Source organism: Brachyhypopomus gauderio, chromosome 4 (assembly GCF_052324685.1).
Source record: "Brachyhypopomus gauderio isolate BG-103 chromosome 4, BGAUD_0.2, whole genome shotgun sequence".
Classification (NCBI taxonomy): domain Eukaryota; kingdom Metazoa; phylum Chordata; class Actinopteri; order Gymnotiformes; family Hypopomidae; genus Brachyhypopomus; species Brachyhypopomus gauderio.
The window spans coordinates 4,721,426-4,741,619 of record NC_135214.1 but is presented as its reverse complement, the minus strand read 5'-3'; the positions used below and the strand labels follow the sequence as shown (position 1 = coordinate 4,741,619).

Sequence of the window (20,194 nt, the reverse complement as noted above, 5' to 3'; positions counted from 1 at the left end):
AGACCTGGGCGTGGAGGAAGGTGTAGCGGCTGAGCGATCTTCAGTCTGCTCTTCAGATCCTCCCATCTCCTCTGATCCACCGTGAGCAGAGCCGTTCCCTGGACAAACACGTACAGGTTTCTGTTTTTATGTGATGTTTCGGTGAGCTTGCAGAAACATCACATAAAAAAAGCGCCACTCGACGCTCGTGGGCGGATACCGTGTGCTTGGCTTACCTTGTTCTCGTTAAAGTTTGCTATCACAACGCCCACAAACAAAGTCAGACCGATCATGCAGCCCAGGAAGACGAAAACGTGTATGTAGATGCCGTGGGTCTGGATGAAGAGAACACAAGACCAGTCACTGCCTCGCACAGGTGAGTTTATTGGCTGCTGGGGGGTGTGAGCACCCGGACGGACACTTACCGGATCTACTCGGTGTATGATGACATCTCTCACCTCCACCCAGCCTTTCAGAGACAGGACTTCAAACAGAGCCAGCATGGCGTTGCCCACGTTGTCGAAGTTAAAGTTGCGAGGGTTCGCCCTGGAAACAGTTTAGCAGTAGCCTTTGGTGATCACCTTGGCATAGAACTGTACAAACAACACTTTTTTTTTGCACTTTTCTACCTGTTAGTAGAAAAGTGCAACACTAGTGTTAAAGCTTTGTTGTATAGTCTGGCCTCCCTTTCCATGGCATCACTGGTAACATGAAACACTAGCTAGTTCTGTGAGTTCCTGTATTATGATACTGCCTAGCAGACAGGTAGGTGTTGGATTATTTGAATAATCTGTATGATGACATTTGACGGGACCCTATACAGTATACACTTCTACACTACTTCCACGTCACTTTATACCTACTACAGAGTGAATGCTACACATTATACAAGTGTGTTAAGAAAGGCCCTTGCACTGCAGTTGAATGGAGACGTCACTCAGCAGCCGTTACGTGCCAGGCTGGTTAAAACACGTCTTTTATAGTAACGCTGACACACTGGGCTCTGACAGAACAGGCCAGCTAAGGCCTGCCATAATGTGAGGGCGACAGCCATCAGGACACAGCTGTCAGTACAGAGTCAGTACTCATGGGAGTCAGTACTCATTACATTTACATTTATGGCATTTAGCAGACGCTCTTATCCAGAGCGACTTACAAAAGTGCTATGTAGTTGCTTGGAATCTCCAAGGTAGAATAGACAGTCCTGAACACAAGGTACTCTAAGCTGGAAAAACCACTAGACGAAAGTCAAATGATACCTAACAATTATACCTGAATATACACATCCCCTGAGGAAAAAGACAGTAAACAATTCCTATAACCCAATTATGCACAATACCTGAGGAAAGAGACGATAAAGTACAATAGACAAAGCATAATTATGCAAAGTGCACTTGAAAGAGGTGGGTCTTCAGTCGGCGTCTGAAGACAGCAAGTGACTCCGATGTTCGGACACACAAGGGAAGTTCATTCCACCACCTTGGAGCCAGGACAGAGAAAAGTCTGGATGCTTGTCTCCCATGTGTCCTGGATGATGGAGGGTCAAGACGAGACATACTTGAGGCGCGGAGGGCTCTAGGTATGCATCTGGGTTTTACCATGGCCATCAAGTAAGGCTACACTCATGGCTACACTCTTTCAGTACAGGCACTCTTGACTAGCAGGTCACTGTTTTTCAGCAGTCAGCACTTCTGGTGGAAACTTTGTAGAATCGGTTCCAGTAGCTACACATCGGCTCTCCCTCCTTTGTAGGTCTGATGTGATGTACCACTAATATGAACGTGTAAGAGTGTCTCTGTGGTGAAGGTGGGGAGTCTGTACCACACTCTTGGCACCCAAAACCCAGGCTTCGTCTCTCCTGCTCGGAGCTTCAGGTTTAGGTTTTTGGAGATGCTGACATTAATCCTGAAGATACCATGGCAGTCTTTCTGTGAGGAGAAAGCACAGAGAAAGCTACGGTCCACGTCTGGCATATTCCCCGAATGCAGTCAAACAGAAGGAGGCACCCGCTTCTACCTCTTCGCTGATATGAGGATCGTTACACTTGGCAAGCTTCCCAGCGAAGAGCTGCACGCCAAAGCTCGCAAACACCAACATGAGCGTCAGGAGGAGAATAGAGACCTTTGCAAAGGAAGGTCGATATAATACGTTAGAGCAGGAGAGCGCCCCTGCAAGATCTGATCAGATATTTACCCATACATGCAGCGTGATACACAGAACTAGTAAGTCACTGTTGTCGCTGCCGCATTTGCCCTGTGCCTGGTCCAGGGTTGGCGGGGAAGGGTGATGATTACCAGGAAGATCTCCTTGAAGCCTTTGAGGACCTCGCGGACCACCTTCCTCATCTGGGGCACCAGCTTGAAGATTCGCAGCGGCCGCAGACAACGAAGCATCATGAGGAGTTGCGCGCCCGACTCTGAGGGGACGTCCTCGGGCATCCAGCACAGGAAGATCAGGCTGACCTGCCACGCCGGACCAGCGCACAGACGGGGAAAGAGAAACACCCAATCAAATTGGGTCTGATTAGATCAGGTGTGTCCAGGACTCACTGGTTGTACAAACCGCATGGCATCTCTAATAAAAATGCATCTAATAAAGTGAGTAGCTATAATAAATATAACTCATATTAAAAAGGAAGTCATTTATGATTCTGAGGGTATCAAACTAAAGAATGGGGCTGTATGCAAAGGGGTTGTATTCAAAAGTTTAGTCAAGGCTGTGTTCCTACTCTCAAGACTAATCATTGAGAAGGCTACCCTTCACGTGTTCTTTGCAAAAGAAAGACACGTGAACATGTGAACTTTGTGAGGAAGGGAAAGGGATGGACATACCAAGTAGATGAAAATGTCCATGACGCCACCAAAGTCCCTGATGACCGCAGTAGGGGTGAAGAACAGGCCGTCTGCCATGATCTTCAGAGTCAGCTCGATACTCATGAAGATAACAAACACATACTCCGCTATCTGCAGAAAAGAGGCAAACGTCCATCACACCGGAACTCAACGGAAACATTCCATAGTACGTTAATAACATAATTACTTCCTATCCCATGAAATATACATTATGAGGTCATAGTGCAACTGCAAAACAAATAAACGTGCCACTTTTTATGGACACTGCTGACCGCCACTTTTTGTGGCATGACCATAAAAACATCACAGTAATGTCCTTCCCTCCGTGAGTTCAGTAATGACCGCAGTCAAATCAGGCTTTGAGCGGGAAAGACCCTGTGAGTGAGAGCGGCCGCACTCCCGGGGCCCGGGAACGGAGTGGCTCGCTCTCAGAAGCGCTCTGCCTCTTATCGCACCCACTCCAGCTGGCCCGACGCCGTCTGGGCACGGCACACAAGGGCGTCGTAAGAACGGCGAGACGGCGGAATCAGACCAAATGGGTCTCGTCTGCTGCAGTCTTCCTGCCTCGTTATGGAGTGAGTGGGGGCTTAAAAACAAGGGCTCACTAATGACGTTCACATTCGCACAAGCGTGACGCACTGCGTTTGTTTCGCTGCCGGCCAAATCAGTGGCAGAATATTCCAAGTGTTTTAAATTGGTGGAAACGGCAATCAAATGTGGTAACCACACAAGGCTATAGAAGAGCAATCAAGAAAAAGAATGCAACAAAAGATCTGGGAATGGTAATTGAAAGTCCTGCTACCTGCAGTGTAGGAACATGCATGACTCTGGTGAAAGGAGACTCAAACATCATGGAGATGCAGGAGCAGATGGTGACCACGATCATCACCCAGTCCAGATACGTGACCAAGCCCAGCAGATCACTGAGGAGGAAATCGGTCACACACATGATTCGCACAGAATAAATTCAAAGGTTACCAGCCGGCTTGATGAACAGGACTGCGATAAGCCCCTTTACGTAACTCTCTGCTGCTTTCACAGATGACTGTGTGGACTGCCAGGATAATTCCAGGACACCACAACACCAGATTCGTATGGCTAATCTGCTAACACCGACCATATGGATTCTCACAGCATTTAAAGTTAGAGTAATCCTGGAGGAATTTAATCCCAACTTATCTCAACAGGCATATCTCTGTATATCAACACCCAGAATTTTAATTCTAGTTACCTTATACTTAGTCTGATTGTGTGATTTGTGTGTGACTTGTGTATTCGTCTGTATAATTTGTTTTTGTGTAATTTGTGTGTTAACGGGCCGCCCAATGGAGGATGGGTTCTCTTTTGAGTCTTGGTCCTCCCAAGGTTTCTTCCTATTCCCCACCATCATAGGGAGTTTTTCCTTGCCACTATCGCCTCTGGCTTGCTCATTAGGGTTTTGGACCCATAATATTGTTACCCTTGTAAATCCTGTAAAGCGCTTTGTGACAGCATGTGTTGTGAAAAGCGCTATACAAATAAATTTTGATTGATTGATTGATATCTCTGTATCCCTCAGTGATAAAAAATAACTAAGCGGTACCCCTTTGCCCCAAAAGGAATATAAGAATATCAGATGTTCAGTTTTGTGACGGTCATCAACAGAGCAGTCATAAATCAAAGGTGAATGCTGTCAAGGCAACCGAGTGTCAGACACGCTGCACGGTGAAGTAATCTGATGACAAAACCCTCTTCCAAAAAATGATGAATTGTTTCTGCTTGAAGGAAATTGGAAACTTGTCATAAATGCCCCGATCACAGTGATTTCAAATTTTTGCTTGATTTGTTAAATTTTTTTTTGCTGGGGTTATAAATCTTTTATGGACTATTGTCATGTTTAAGATCTGTATCAACCAAAGGCAACCTCACCTCTAACAACACTGTTCCTGGTAGCTTAAAATGACCACTCTCTTACTAGCTGTACATGAATGTCAAGTAACATACCTTTAAACTATGTTCACGTGATCATAGTTCAATCTGATCCCTCAAAAACTAGAATCCTTTGGCTCCTAATGATAAGATTTAGAAGTGACTGAAGCAATCTGGTAAGCCTCATATACAGAAGGTGTAGAAAATATTATACATTGCATTTTGGGGGGGATGATGGTGTTAGATGTACAAAAACCTTCTGACCATCTTATTATTGCAGAATATTGTTCCTTGTGGTACAAGTGGGCATATTGCTAATTGGGTTACGTGATTTGTGATCAATTATGTTCAGTGGATACATGGATATTAATATGATTGGTTTATATGGTAAAAATATGGTAAAAGGTTTAATATGGTAAAAAGAAAGAGTTTTAGGTTAGGCTAGGAGTGTTTTGTATGTGTTAAGATGGTGTTAACTAAGTGTCAAACAGAAATTAGCACTTACTATAATTGACGATATTTATTGCTCTTTACGGCTCCTGTTGTGGGATCTGTTTTTGACCTGTTCATCAAAAACAAATTCAGGAATACAACAGTAAGCAGGACACACACACCGCAACACGCCTCATAAAATGTCTTATAACACCTCTCACAAAATGCACCACTGTGCATTCTGGTGCTGAAGCTCAGAACCGCTCCGAACCGCTCTGAACCGGCGAGGATGCGTACGCGTTGAAGCGGGCCCGCACGATCACGCGACAGAAGTTCCTGAAGCGGTGCTCTCTCCCGACGATGAAGAGCGGCTTGTCGAAGTACGGGTGGTTCTCCCTCAGCTCTTCCTCTTGGACTTTCCTGATGCACAAACACAACGAGCCCAGTGAGGTGCGGGTAGCTCTCACGGCGGAGGAGCAGACAGACGTACGTGGCGGGCCAGGGGTGCTGAGGTAGGCAGCGTGCTCTGTTAGGGAGCGTGTGTAGGTGAGCCCCAAGAAATATGCTGACAGATTACAGCTGATCACTCTTTAAATATCCTGTTCCCTCAAGTTAATATTGGACAGCATAAGAACAGCTGATCTACACAACAAAAAAAGGCAATCCTGGCTAATACACCATGCTATTGCATATAGTCATACTATAAAAAAAACACACATCTACAAATACAGGAGGTGAGGATTTAGGGTGAGGAGGTGGAATAGGTTTGATATGGAGAGGATTAGCTGAAGCCCTGTGTGGGCTTCCTGCACGGTGGACTGGGGGACAGGGAGCAGAGGGCTGAGAGTGCTTCTCTACCGTTTCATCTCAGCCTGTTCCTTCTTCTCCTGGATCATCTTGATCTCGCTGTCCTCCCTCTGAGCGTTGCGGTAACGCACGGTGCTGGAGTGCTGTGGGCAGCCGCACACAGGACGGCTCAGAAACAAACGCTTCAACACTGCAGCCTTCTCTCAGCACGGTATACAAGTCATGTATCTGTGTGTGTGCGTGTGTGTGTGTGTGTGTGTGTGTGTGTGTGTGTGTGTACTCACATCCTGCGTGAGCGTCTCCAGAGATTTGCCCCTGCTGATCCTCTGGCTGGTGGATCCATGCCTGAGAGACCTGAGCCAACGAGATCAGATTCCTCCACACACTGGCGTGAGCACAATCACATTCACTCTGCTCAGCCAATCACATTCACATCCTCCAGTGAACCAAGCAGAGTGGCCACGTCCCAGCAGCACAGAAGTACTGCTGTCAAAGTACACTAGTGTGAAGCAGAACTCTAGAATATAATGCCATACGAGACCCCATTCTGTGTGGTTTAACCCGCAAGCAAGATGTCTATGTCCATTTGTTTGTGTGTGTGTGTGTATGTGCATGCGTGTGTGTGCCTGTGAGGCTATGGGTATGGGCGCACATGTATGTGTATGTGTGTGTGTGTGTGTGGGCGTATGTGGGCTTCTGTTATCTCACCGGCGCTCCTGGCGTATGTGATGCTGGACACTGAGGATCGAACGCTCTTTGGTCGGCTGGCCGTCAAACGAGCCGCTCAGCATACGCTGTCTGGTGCAGGCCCTGTAACCACACACACCCCACCTGACGTGAACACACCCTGCAACCACACACACCCCACCTGACGTGAACACACCCAGCAACCACACACACCCCACATGACGTGAACACGTGCCCTGCAACCACACACACCCCACCTGACGTGAACACACCCTGCAACCACACACACCCCACCTGACGTGAACACACCCAGCAACCACACACACCCCACATGACGTGAACACGTGCCCTGCAACCACACACACCCCACCTGACGTGAACACGTGCCCTGCAACCACACACACCCCACCTGACGTGAACACACCCTGCAACCACACACACCCCACCTGACGTGAACACACCCAGCAACCACACACACCCCACATGACGTGAACACACCCTGCAACCACACACACCCCACCTGACGTGAACACACCCAGCAACCACACACACCCCACATGACGTGAACACGTGCCCTGCAACCACACACACCCCACCTGACGTGAACACGTGCCCTGCAACCACACACACCCCACCTGACGTGAACACACCCAGCAACCACACACACCCCACATGACGTGAACACGTGCCCTGCAACCACACACACCCCACCTGACGTGAACACGTGCCCTGCAACCACACACACCCCACCTGACGTGAACACACCCAGCAACCACACACACCCCACATGACGTGAACACGTGCCCTGCAACCACACACACCCCACCTGACGTGAACACGTGCCCTGTAACCACACACACCCCACCTGACGTGAACACACCCTGCAACCACACTCACCCCACCTGACGTGAACACACCCAGCAACCACACACACCCCACATGACGTGAACACGTGCCCTGCAACCACACACACCCCACCTGACGTGAACACGCATGCTACTCCACACACACCCCACCTGACGCTGCCTGCCACAGCACGCTATCATAAACTCACAATAGAAATGAATACACTTCATAAATCGATCCTGAATACACTCATTAATGCAAGAGCAGGTACCTAGGGCCAACCATTTTTGCGTAAAACATAACCGAGCAACCTGTGCTCTGATTCATGAAATGGCGTCTTATTAAACCTCCATGCGGCAGTGTGTTTATTTGGTATTTTTCAGCAGGAGCAGGTTTTGAAGCGCTGCTGCTATCTCGTTGGATGGCAGATGGCTCTTACTAACATACAGTGACGCAGGTAGGGAGCAGGACCGAGGGGCTGAACCTCTGCTGGGAGGAAAACTAATTAATCCCTTTTTAGCCCAGGCAAATATAGAGCATGAAACTCGAAGTTTGACTTGAGAAAACAGAGTGGAGGAATGGAGCGATCATTCTGTGCTCGGCGTCTTTAAGGCTTTTCTGAAGGAGTGTTGTCATGTGTGCGAGCCTTGTGGCAAAGTGGCGACTTTGCTGTGGTGGAAGACGGGCTCGGTTCTGGTTCTTTCTGGAGCGAAGCCCAGAGTCTGTAATGAGAAACCCGGCTTAACGCCGACCCCTGACCGCACTCGCCGTTTCCTCATCGGATTCTGCCACCGCTTGGCTCGTGCACGTGTGCGGCCGACGAGCTCCCGCGTCTCAGCTGTCTGGGGAGACGGCGGGGAGACGGTGGGGAGACAGAAGCGTGAGCTCGCCTCCGGCTCCTCCCACTGCTCACCGCTGCTGCTTTGTTGGCCATTAATTGCGGAGTCATGTACCATAACGCAGCTAATGACAATCTGGGCTTCGGGAGAATGTGTCACCCTTATTTATGGTTGCCTGCATGAGTGCCTCTGTGTGTGTGTGTGTGTGTGTGTGTGTGTGTGTGTGTGTGTGTGTGTGTGCGTGAATGCAGACAGACCCAAAGCCCCAGACGGCGCAGACAGACAACGTGGGATGGCTACTGATGTGCTGTCTGGCAGTTAAAGAGAAGGAGGAGGGGAAGAGGTGTGTGTGTGTGTGTGTGTGTGTGTGTGTGTGTGTGTGTGTGTGTGTGTGTGTGTGTAATGTAAGCAGAGAGGATAATGGCAGGTGGGGGGTCTTTAGACAGGAGGGGGCAGCACGAGAGACACACAGGCTGGGACACAGTTTGGCACTGGCAGGCAGGAGCAGCAGTTCCTAGCAAGCTCAAAGTGCCGCCAAACTTTTAATTATTAATTAGGTTATTCCTGCTGACAAGCGACCTACAAAGGGTCCAGAGACGAAAACTGCGTTATCTGTCCCATCCCATGATTGCCTGGATGGCATACACAGTCTGAAAGCCTTAAAGCATCAAACCCATAAAACAGATTTTCATTATAACGTATTTCGGGCAAACGGGGGTCAAAGAGCCACAGCAATGCTCCAGTGTTTTTAATCTGAAACACCTGAAGCATTTCATATAGCTTCACTCTGCATCACATAATCCAGATTGTGGCCAAAATTCTAAGTTAATACTTTGACCATGTACGAGCAAATAGGATCTAAACTCATTCAGTAGAGCTTTAGAAGCTCAGAGAGGATGAAGTGCTCCATCGTCTCCAACTCACCGAAGGATTTTATTGACAGTTGTCTCCTTTTCCATGAGGTTGCGAGCGCGGATGCTAAAAATGGACCTTCTCAGCTAGAGAGGAAGAGAAATGTTTAGACAGCAATCCACACACATGAGACACGGTGCCCTCAGAGGTCAACACGGACCACAGTGCAACTGTGGGCATCTTTGAACACTACTGTGGAACTAAACTTCCTCCTAAAGCTTTGGACAGAATTTCCGTGCTTAATTTTTTCACATATTTCACTACGGGTCAACGAGCTGGCACGGAGCCAGGTGTCAGCGCCGTGAGGCGGGCCACTACCTTCTGATCGATGTATTTGCTGTCCTCCATGGCCGACCTCTTGGAGTGGTCGCAGGAAGAGGAGGAGGCAGACGGAAGCCTCCGGAACAGACCGCTGGGGTCCTGCTGCTGCCGGTCGATGAACTGCTTCATGAAGCTTTCCCTGCAACACACACACACACACACACACACACACACACACACACACACAAGTATGCAAATCCATAAAGCTGCGTACAGCGAATGAGCATGTTTTACAAAGTGGAAAGAGAAAGAGATTATCACATATAGTCACAAACATATTGCAATTTTTTACTGCTTTGGTAGTTTTATATCTTACTTCTAAATTGCAGTAATAAAGTAATACAATAACATAATAAAGTGACACCAGATATAGAGCAAGAACTCACCTGCAAGCATGAGAGAACAGAACAGACTGTTCTTAACATGGGTTTAAAAATTGCTACATTTGGGACACATCCGTTCAACTGGGTCTGGTTCCAGTTCTGGGTACGCATACAGCCCTGCTGCACCATGTCTGGTTACAACACTGGGCTCCACCAGCTGGCTGGTGTCCCTAAATCTAACATTTCTACTAGGTTTACACTTTTGAGCATATCTGAAAAGTATTCTGGGCCTTATTAGTGATTTGTAGATTACTAACGATTACTAGATGGCTAACTGTTAGCCTGAGTAGAGATTTCAGAGCTGGAGAAATGTGCTCTGATCTCTGTGCCCCGTAAAAACCCTCACAGCAGTATTCTGAATAAGTATAAGCTGAATGGTCTTCTGGGGAATCCAATTAGGAGATTATTACAGTAGTCCTCCCTTCTGGAGATAAAAGCATGCATGAGCTTCTCTGGGTCTTCTTGGGACATTTCGCCTTTGATTCCAGCAATGTTTTATATTAGAGAGCTTTTTGGTGATGTATTCAATATGGCTGGTAAAGATGAGGTCTGAGTCTATTAGTATACCAACAAGTTCTTTAGTTTTTTGCTACCTGTATATACGATGTACTCTAAGTCAAGGACTCACTTCTCCCCAAATATCAACTGAAAGAAACTGTCCATAAGAGAAACTAAAAATACAACATGGGATTCTACTGGAATAATATTCTAGCATGTCAGAACAAATGAAGTGTTATGCACAGCAACAATAAGACACCACAGGGAATGTGGGTGCACACTCTACCTAATCCTGGGCACCGTGAAGTCTGACGGCAGCTTGGAGATCTTCACCATCTGTGGCCTGTTGGGGAACTTCTCGAAGATACGCAGACGCAGAGGGAGCTTCTCTTTGGTGTCGGCGTTGGCCTCGCTCTGCTTCAACTGCGAAGTGTGTAAACACAAACTCATTTCAAGGGAAACAACAGAAGGCACGTATGGAACATTTATTTTCGGAGCACCGGAGTCTGGAGCACCAGGCCCTGGAACTGGGACTGTTTTGGTTCAGCAAAGAGACAGGGTGGCCAAAAAAGTGTGTCACCAAAATGATTTCATCTACATACAGACGGGTTTAAGATGCCTGGTGCATTCAGCAATTTCAAGGGATTCAAATGCATTTTCAAATCTTTCAAGAAAATCATTGTATGTTTTAATATCTGAAAAACACAAATCGATGTATGGAAGTATTCAAGATATTCAGAACATTCAAGATTTGCAAGCGGACGGCTTCATATTCTCCCCTGTGTTTGGCCTGCTGCTCTGATCGAGACAAACACTGCTGAAAGTTCCTCCTAGAAGCTCCTTCACCCCTTAACAAACTGACCACATGTCAACATGTCAGTTTGTGTCTTGTCAGCATGTCAAACTGTGTCCTGTCCTATTTGCTGTGTTTGGGGGAAATTCCAGGTTATTCATCAAAAGGTCAACATATGTCATAGTCACTGATGTAGACACGCGTGTGCCGTGAAACACGGCTGTGAGTTCGACGACACTGTTGTCCCCAAACCCGTCCACAGATGGCAGCAGCACACAAGCAGAAACACTCCGCGTCTCGGCTCAGCCATAATCAGCCTCCATGCCACAAAATCAGGAAAATAACATCAAGAAACAACAACAACAAAACAAAACAAATTGACGGCATAAATTCCATTTTCACGAGACAGCTTGAGTCAGACGAATCACGCTGTGTAATAAGAATGCACGCAATCATAGCTGTACACAGTGGCCGATCAAAGGAGAACATATCAATTTATGGTGCCAAATTATATCAATTTTATTACCTATGAATTTATTGAAATTCCTTAACTGGCATACTTTGGAAGCCTGCAGCCTTCGGGATCGCCCTCTCTCTGACGAACGCCCATCACTGGTACCAGGATGCGGGTCTGCTTGGTTTGGCCCACGTTTGATTGGCTGCCACAGACCCACACGGAAATGAAAAACGCATTTTGAGCAAGAGGAACCCGGAGGCAACGGAGAGAGAACAAAACGAGGAGGCGACATGCTAATCTGTTTTTCGGCCATCACGGAGCAGAGGGGGGGTGTTTGCCCTGGCTTGGACAGGCGTGTCTTCCCTGCCCTCTCGAACAGGACAGCATCAGTGAATATGTTCAGAAGCGCCAAATACAGAGAGTGATGTTCACCATCAACCAGTGTTAAGCTGTAGATGAGATGAGCCTGCGTTGAGGGGGATGGGACTGAACGCTGAGTGTTTCTCCGGATGCCTGTTTGACCCTCTCCATAAGCTGCTTATACGGGGCTTCTGTGATTCGAGGGCTGAACGTCCCTCAGGACAAGCGAGTGGTAAGAACCCCCGCTGCAGTGCCCGCTCAGCAACACTGCTTTCAGACCAGTCCAATCGAACACCGCAAAAGTGCCGGAGAGCCACGGAGACCTCGCATTCACGCAGCCGACGAGGACGTCAGATCTCCTGTTTTTGCAGAAATTAGGCGAGCAGGAGAAGAAAAGCAGCAGCAGAAACAACAGGCTGTTTGTGTCCTGGAGAATTACTGTGGGAAGGACTCAAGTGGCATAGCTACACAGCCCTCACTGATTAGACCCAAACACACAGCAAAGCCCTGGAAGAAGAGAGAGGCCTGCAACCTTGTCCAACCTAATGGTGCCTGCTGATAATTGTATATATGTATATTTATTTCATAACTGCTACAGTCATCCCCCCTCCCATCCAACCAAAGAGCCACTGTATTTGTCATCGCTCCCCAAGGCCCCAGTCAATGACTCCACGCTTGACGTACGCAAGTGCACCTGAGCGCTGGGCTCAGTGGCCATATCTGATTGGCTCTCGCCCAGCCTGGCTCACGACACGGCCCCAGAACAGCCAAAACAGCAGCCAAACTGGGGCCCCGCTTACACGGCTATGCTGAGCCACTCCCATGTTTGTCTGGGGGGGCCGGAACAAGATGCCAGCACCGGCTGAAACGGACCGAGACTCAGTACGACGACAGCCAACGAAAGCAGCTACGTGAAAAAATGTCACCCAGTAGCCAGTTCAGGAGACGGGGTGGAGATCCAGTCTGAAATGCAGCGCCAGAAGCAAAGCTCCACCTTCTTACCGATCGATAAACACCAATCAATGCCTCTCAGTTGAGCCGGTATGAGTTTGACTGCATTATGCACACATAAAACAACCTTTGCCACATCGATTGGTGGATTTACATGAATAACTTGGTCAGGTACTCTCCATAGCAAGCACAGGTCATGGGTACTATGACCCACTCATTTTTTTTACAGTATCACAAGGTTGCCCTAGCTTGGATGTGTGCATGTGTGTGTGTGTGTCTGTTTCCTCTGATCATCATAATGACAAATCAAACTTAGTGTAGCTCATGAATCAGGACACTGGAAGCTGAGCACTTGAACTGGATGTGAAGGCCTTCTGACAAATGAAAGTGATCCATTGGATTTGTTTGGCACTTTCTCCCCAGTTTCAGGCGGGGTGAGCTGCATTAGGTCCTCCAGGTGCTCCACATCCCTGGAAGGCCAGACTCACACCATCAGTAGTTCCATGTGGCTGCAACACACTCACAAAAGCTGAGGGAAACTTGTGAATGTCAAACCTGTGTCAGTGCACCACCCAGAACTGTTCCAGGGCCTATTGGAGCAGCTCCAGACAGCTAAAACAGGTACATCATTCACTGGTAGTGGTGTGTGTGTGTGTGTGTGTGTGTGTGTGTGTGTGAGTAAAGTCACTATGTATGTGGTGTATGTGCACGTGAATAACTGGTTGAATTATTAGATGTGGTCATGTTTTAAATCTGCATTTGTGTGTGTGTGTGTGTGTGTGTGTGTGTGTGTGTGTGTGTGTGTGTGTGTGTGTGTGTGCATGTGCATGTGCATGTGCATGCACACACCAGAGATCTGGCACCAAATAGAGCAGCTTTCTTGTCTTGTTTACTAGAGGTGGTATAATCTCCTCGGGCTACTGAGATGGCAGGTATAGTGTGGGAGGAACGTGGTAGAACTTCATCACATGAGGAGACAGAGAAAAACAGAAAGTAAACAAAGAAGAAAGAAACAGAGAGAGAGAGAGAGAGAGAGAGAGAGAGAGAGAGAGAGAGAGAGAGGGAGATGCTGCTAACAGATGTGGAGAAGGCAGGGGTCGATGATGAACTAACCAGCTTCTTCTCTCTATGCCTCCGTCAGGGCCAACTCAACGTCACAGCCTACTGGCCATCCAGCCACATTAACACCACCCTCGTACAGGAGAAAGGTGCGGCCACGTTAACACCACCCTCGTACAGGAGAAAGGTGCGGCCACGTTAACACCACCCTCGTACAGGAGAAAGGTGAAGCCACCTGTGCCCAGACCACGTCACTTATTCACCTCCACCACAACATTTCACTACTCTCATATTTCACTTTAATTCGAACACAAATTGATTCATAAAAAAATTCACTGATTAAAAAAGTTGGTAATTATTTATGAACTTTAAAACAAAGATTCTACAACGCACCTTAGATATTTGAGCATCGGAGACAAATGCTGAATGTTGAAGGCCTTAACATATGCACAGCAGCAGAAGTCCTCCAGTAACTACTTCATATAATGACATAGCATTAAAAAAGCAGTTATATCAGAAAACACCTCTTGAGGTCCATGACAAAGATCTGTGTGTCGCAGCAGTGACGGGGCATTGAGATCAGTATCTTGGGTAGATGACACCTGCTGTGAGCTAAAAGTTCTCTGCATCTCACTGGAACTCGTGTCTTGTTTACACCCCCTTTGTAATACCCCACGTCTCAGATTTCTGCCTCCAGCATGAAGTTTATTGGGCTCCAGATGTTCTCGAGGGAAAACATCCAAACAATCCTACACTACAGCTCAAATGAAAGCCACGCTTATCTTCTAGGAGGCTTGGAATTTAAGGAGCACACATTGTTCACCCGATGAGTAAATGACTGTGTGCTGTTGGAGGTCTAGTCCTCAGTAGCCCTGGAGATGTTCTCACTACTCCTGCTGATACGCCAGCGCATGTCTGTCCTCATTTAGGAGCTGCGAAGGAGACGCAGTCATTCATCTTGTGCTGTTCTTCACAGCCCGAGCTGTGAGATGTTTCTCAGTCAGCCGGCCAGCGTCTGGGCGGATGCGGTTACGTGAGCGTAAGAGCAGACACGGTTCCACTGATCTCAGCGTGACTGAGGTGACAAGACGTTCAGGAGCAGTTCGAGAGTGAGGTCTCCCCATTCATGACAAGGTTTTGGGGTTTCTCTTCTAAATTGTCTGGGTCTACAACGGCCGCAGAAGGAGCGTGGTGATCACAGCTTTGGCTGTGTGCTTATAATGGTCCACGTCGAGTTTGCTTTCTGCAAAGTCTTTTTACACACTGAATCCAAATATGTTTTGAGAATGTATCTCATGTCACGATTGGTCCCTCCCTGCCATCTGTTGCCTTGGTTACCTGTCTTGCCTTTGTTTACTTCCTTGTCTTCTTGTCCATGTGTGTCATTGTTTCAGTTTGACCTCTGACCTGCCCCCTCGGGACCAAGGAAATTGAAGCTCCTCTATATTGGCTATTACTAGGGGTGTGACGAGACACTCAGCTCACGATACGAGACGAGACACGAGACTGGGTTCACGAGATTCGAGACGAGACGAGATTTTAAGAACACTAAAATTACAAATTTTCTGGACAACAGACTTTTATTTAAATTTTATTTAACTTTAAACATGCATTTTGAAATGTTTTATTATAACTCTTAACATGCATTATGTAAGAGACTGAAAAGTCCGTTGTAAAGCAGTTTTCGTCGTTAAGCGTGACCCTATATTTAGATACGCTTTGATCGTAAATACAGTATAGAAAAAACTAACAATGTTCTCGTGCGTACAGCGTTCGCGTTACCGAGATGGGCTTATCGTACACAACATTCCACTACACTACACAACACTCCACTGCTCCTCCGCGCACCGCGCAAAATTAAATTAAAAGTCGTGGTAACTCCGGTCCGTTGTTATCCAGACCCGTCGTTAAGCGGGGACTCACTGTATTATGTACAAAACAAAAAGTTCTTCTCTGTCAATACAGAGTGCAAATAGTGCAAACTGAGCCTGACCAAGTATGTCACTGAATTTGCTGCAACTACACTGTCATGTTCATTTTTAAGAATATTAGCATCCCCACACTGCTCCCGATATCCTTTACTGTCTCAACTTGCCAAAGCGCCGTTCTGTCCCTGCTACCTCCGTTCAAGTGAGATATGTTGATTTGAGTACTGAGCTGTGGTGTTGCTGTAAATGTCTCTGCATCCTGCTCGTATTAGTCGCGGTGTACGGCATTATTTTCATACAATGTTTGCATATGTAGTGTCTTATCAGTCACTCTCTTGCCATTTATCATTTCCGCCGGGTTCCCAAAATGATGCCAAACAAACGATTTGAAAGTGGCGGGGCATCTTCAATAGTAATACCTGTATTTTCCCACGTCATTGTGACGTCATCAAATCTCGCGAGATCACGAGACACGGAGATCTCGTCACACCCCTAGCTATTACGAACACTAAGGCCAATACGCATACATTGTACATTTGAGAATATAATGACATATTTTAATAACTTTGTTAATGAATGTCATATATACTTCATGTAAAATGTAACTGCCATCGCTTAAAAACCAGGCATGATGGAAAAAAATCGAAAAATAGATTTAAATTCAGCATACTAAGTAATATAAGCTAAATCTATTATTATATCCTTTTTGTTTTTTTGTTAACAAAAAAAAAGTGACACTTTTGTTTCCTAATGCAGGATGTCATCTTGCATTAAGCTGTGTGGTACTGAAGGGTCAGGTAATACGACTTTTTAAACACATGATCCATCATCTTGACATACAGTTAATGCAGAAGATTTTTCTCCAAACGTAACTGGAGACATTTTCATCTTAAAATGCATTTTACAAGAGAGAGAGAGAGAGATGTGTGTGCATATAATCTGTGATATGATTACTCCGACCTGTTATTTTCTCATTTTAATCCAACACAGAGAAGCCTCTATACTTCTATGATACACTCTTGATGTGGTACATACTACCAACTCAGAGCCTGACTGAAATAAATAAATATCACATTATATTACCAAAGCACCCATGGAGCGAGAGGGCCTGAAATAACTCGTGCGTCTTGGTAGTCATGGAGCACATGTCTGCTCGTCCTGCTCGTCCTGCTCGTCAGACTGGTAGGAGATCCATAAGGAATGCAGGGGACGTGGGGGTCATTCCTTCCTTCCCATTTACCCTCTAATGAGGCGTGCCAGTGCCGCACAGGCTATAAACTCCCAGACCACTTAGAGCGGCACCTCTGGCCCCCGAGAGGCCGGCTGGCAGGCAGCTTAGCGCGGCGGATGGCTGGGCAGCCAAGCGCGGACGCTGCTCCTCCCATGATCCTCTGGGGGAAAACAGAAGGTGACATTGAAGGCATTTGAGTTGCAGAGCGGCTCCCGGCTCCCGGCTGCCGGGGTGGAGGCGGAACGAAACACGGGTGTTATTTAACGTCTCGGTAATGGGAGGGGCGGGACTGGGGAGAGGCGGGATTAGGGCAGAGGCGGGATTAGGGCACGTCTGGGAGAACAGAGCCAATCATACACAAATGTTCAAATTGATGCTGTTGCGGGGAGGAAACTGGGTCAAGGTAAAAGGCAAGATGGGGAGAACACATGCTGGCACACACACACACACACACACAGTCTGGGGCAGCGGACATCTGGATCAGGTGTCTTTCCGAAAGAGGAGGAGGGGAGGAGGCACTGGTGGTGCTACGTGAGGCCAGGGAACTTTGTACCAAAAGCAATTCTGTCTTACTACTGGAGCTGGGATAGATACGCCTGTCACAGCCAGCAGCCATGTGTGTGTTTGCGTATGTGTGTGCTTGTGTGTACATATATATGTAAACAGACAACTAAATAACTTAAGGTCTGAGTGTGTGTGTGTGTCTGAAGAGCAGACATGCTTTATGCCACAGGGCGGGAAGAAGAAAGCAAGATTTGAGTGTGTGTCGGCATGAGCAACAGGAAGCAGCTCGTTCAACCCCTTTGGCTACGGGACAGGAGACATTTCCTTTACTCCTCTCCCATTTCTGGCTGTTATTCACAAACTTCTTTCTAATTTCAGAGCCGTTTTGGTCAAGCTAATCCAAACGGAGCGCTTTCTGCCACAGCCCCATGATTCCAGCTCGGCCACGTCTCCCACGGTGAGACTGAGTGGGCTTCAGAAGTGCGGTGTGAGCAGCACGGCCTCACGCCATCCTCTCGCACGCCCAACACAGTCTGGCCACACGTGTGCGGGCTCTGCACTAGATGGCAGTGTGGTTAGTCAGAAAAGTCGGGCGAGCCGGGGCGAGCGGCATTCACGTGCAACATTGTGACCTTTCGTCAAGTTCAAGTTCCAGATGTCCAGAACGACACAGTGTGACATGGCGGCGGTGGGAAGGTTTGCGATGGGATTTGAAGTATACGGCCAGTGCGGGAAGATGAACCTACGTATGGAGAATCGATCGATCACTCAGTGCTCGTGAAGTGTACGGATAAATAAAACGGGCAAACGGCTGAGACAGAAAGAGGGAGCGATCCAGGATCAAGTGTGAAAAGAGTGTAATTACTGTCCCAGGCAGCAGTGCCCATGTTAATGATGTCTTATCTTTCAGTGATCCTGTGGCCCCACACACACACATAGACAGATACATGCACTAGTGGCGCTGGGAGCTTAGAGCTCATTATTTACCACTGTCTGCAGGGGAAAGGTAGCCTTGAAAAACGAAAGCCTTACATTGTCGTTTTCATTATTCTCCTGGAGAGATGGCACTTGGGAAGGCCTCCTCGCCAAATGAAGCCGTAATGAATGTTCGGCCCCGCCCATCTCTCTCTCTTCCTTTTGATTCTCCCTCTGACAGTAGCCCCCCAAACCCCCCCAACCTGTTCCACATTTCACAGCCAACCTTGCCCAGAGAGGCGTCTTATAACAGGGTCGTTAGTCCACACGCACACACACACACACCCACACACACACACACACACACGACCACCCCAAGGAAAAGAAATTCTCCGATTTGATTTCTGTCACTAAAAAGATAAACATTTTCCCCTGCTATGGCCAACTTCTCCTCATTGCCTTGTAGCTGGAGGGAGGTAATGATTTGTTGAGCTTCCATCAACCATCAATCTCCCCAATCAAACGGGGCTACAGCCCATGAGTAGCTCAATGAACAGGCCGTATTAAGAGATATGAAACTGAACCGTGAAAACGTCATAGCAGACTAAACCGGGCCACGGTGAAGCTGGGTCTGTCCAATCGTGACGTGTCGGACCGGCGCTTAATTTTCACAAAAGATATTCTCCCGCGTAATTTGTGCAATGTCTCATTACGACGACGGTTACAGACAAGGTCAACAAATAACGTTTCTCTTCACTCCATCGCAGCGGAAACACATCTCGCAAAAATCCAGGACCTGCCTGCTTTGTATACACAGCAGACCACCAGGGGGCCCTGTTCACGCCACCAGGGGGCCCTGTTCACGCGCCTCTCCTGGGCATTACCTTCAATTATTCCTAGTCCCCTCTAGCAGGTAAAGCTGTCACTGTCATCCATTCCAACTTCTCGAGCCTAATTACACGTAATAAACGCTATTGCAATCAGTGGTGATGAGAGTGTCGCCCGCACACGCACAGAGCCGCGTCCCCACGGCAACTACGGGGAAGCTCGTTAGGCACTTCCTGTTATGGGCGGCTGATCTGCGAGGTGTGGAGCGCGGCGGTGTTCATTAGCTCCATCTCCGCTTATCCTGTAGCCTTTAATTGCTAATGATCCTTCAGCGCGGGCAGGTGCTCCGCGTCGCCGGGCCGACGAATGGAAGCCGCACCCCGAGAGCGCAGTTCCACGAAGAGGCTGGATTAATCACGGAACGGGCCACCTCACAGATGAGCCGTGTTGCAGACTCACAGCTCATTTTGTTCGGTCAGGAACTCTGCATGTGGGTCCCACTCTTCATTACAACATCATTCCTTGCTCCATAATAATAAAAAAAAATTCCGGTATATATATATATATATATATATATATATATATATATATATATATATATATATATATATATATATATATATATATATATATATCAGCATTTCTATACTATACTATATTTGATAGGTATACTGTCGAGACGGCATATATAATAATCCTGAAGT

The 20,194-nt window shown here is 47.5% G+C and overlaps 1 protein-coding gene across 3 annotated transcripts in view; it reads right to left on the bottom strand.

Annotated features, from left to right (window-relative positions):
• Positions 1–20,194, bottom strand: part of nalcn (sodium leak channel, non-selective) — a 107,369-nt gene that overhangs the window by 21,477 nt on the left and 65,698 nt on the right. For all 3 annotated transcript variants that reach the window (XM_077001693.1, XM_077001691.1, XM_077001692.1), the window contains 16 exons: positions 10,751–10,887; positions 9,581–9,722; positions 9,275–9,348; positions 6,687–6,788; positions 6,263–6,332; positions 6,030–6,121; positions 5,469–5,591; positions 5,245–5,301; positions 3,634–3,754; positions 2,811–2,942; positions 2,274–2,441; positions 1,996–2,100; positions 1,801–1,907; positions 405–525; positions 216–314; positions 5–98 (listed from right to left, as the gene is read on the bottom strand). In XM_077001693.1, coding sequence (XP_076857808.1) covers positions 5–98; positions 216–314; positions 405–525; positions 1,801–1,907; positions 1,996–2,100; positions 2,274–2,441; positions 2,811–2,942; positions 3,634–3,754; positions 5,245–5,301; positions 5,469–5,591; positions 6,030–6,121; positions 6,263–6,332; positions 6,687–6,788; positions 9,275–9,348; positions 9,581–9,722; positions 10,751–10,887 — 1,744 coding nt within the window. The remainder of the gene's footprint in view (positions 1–4; positions 99–215; positions 315–404; positions 526–1,800; positions 1,908–1,995; positions 2,101–2,273; positions 2,442–2,810; positions 2,943–3,633; positions 3,755–5,244; positions 5,302–5,468; positions 5,592–6,029; positions 6,122–6,262; positions 6,333–6,686; positions 6,789–9,274; positions 9,349–9,580; positions 9,723–10,750; positions 10,888–20,194) is intronic.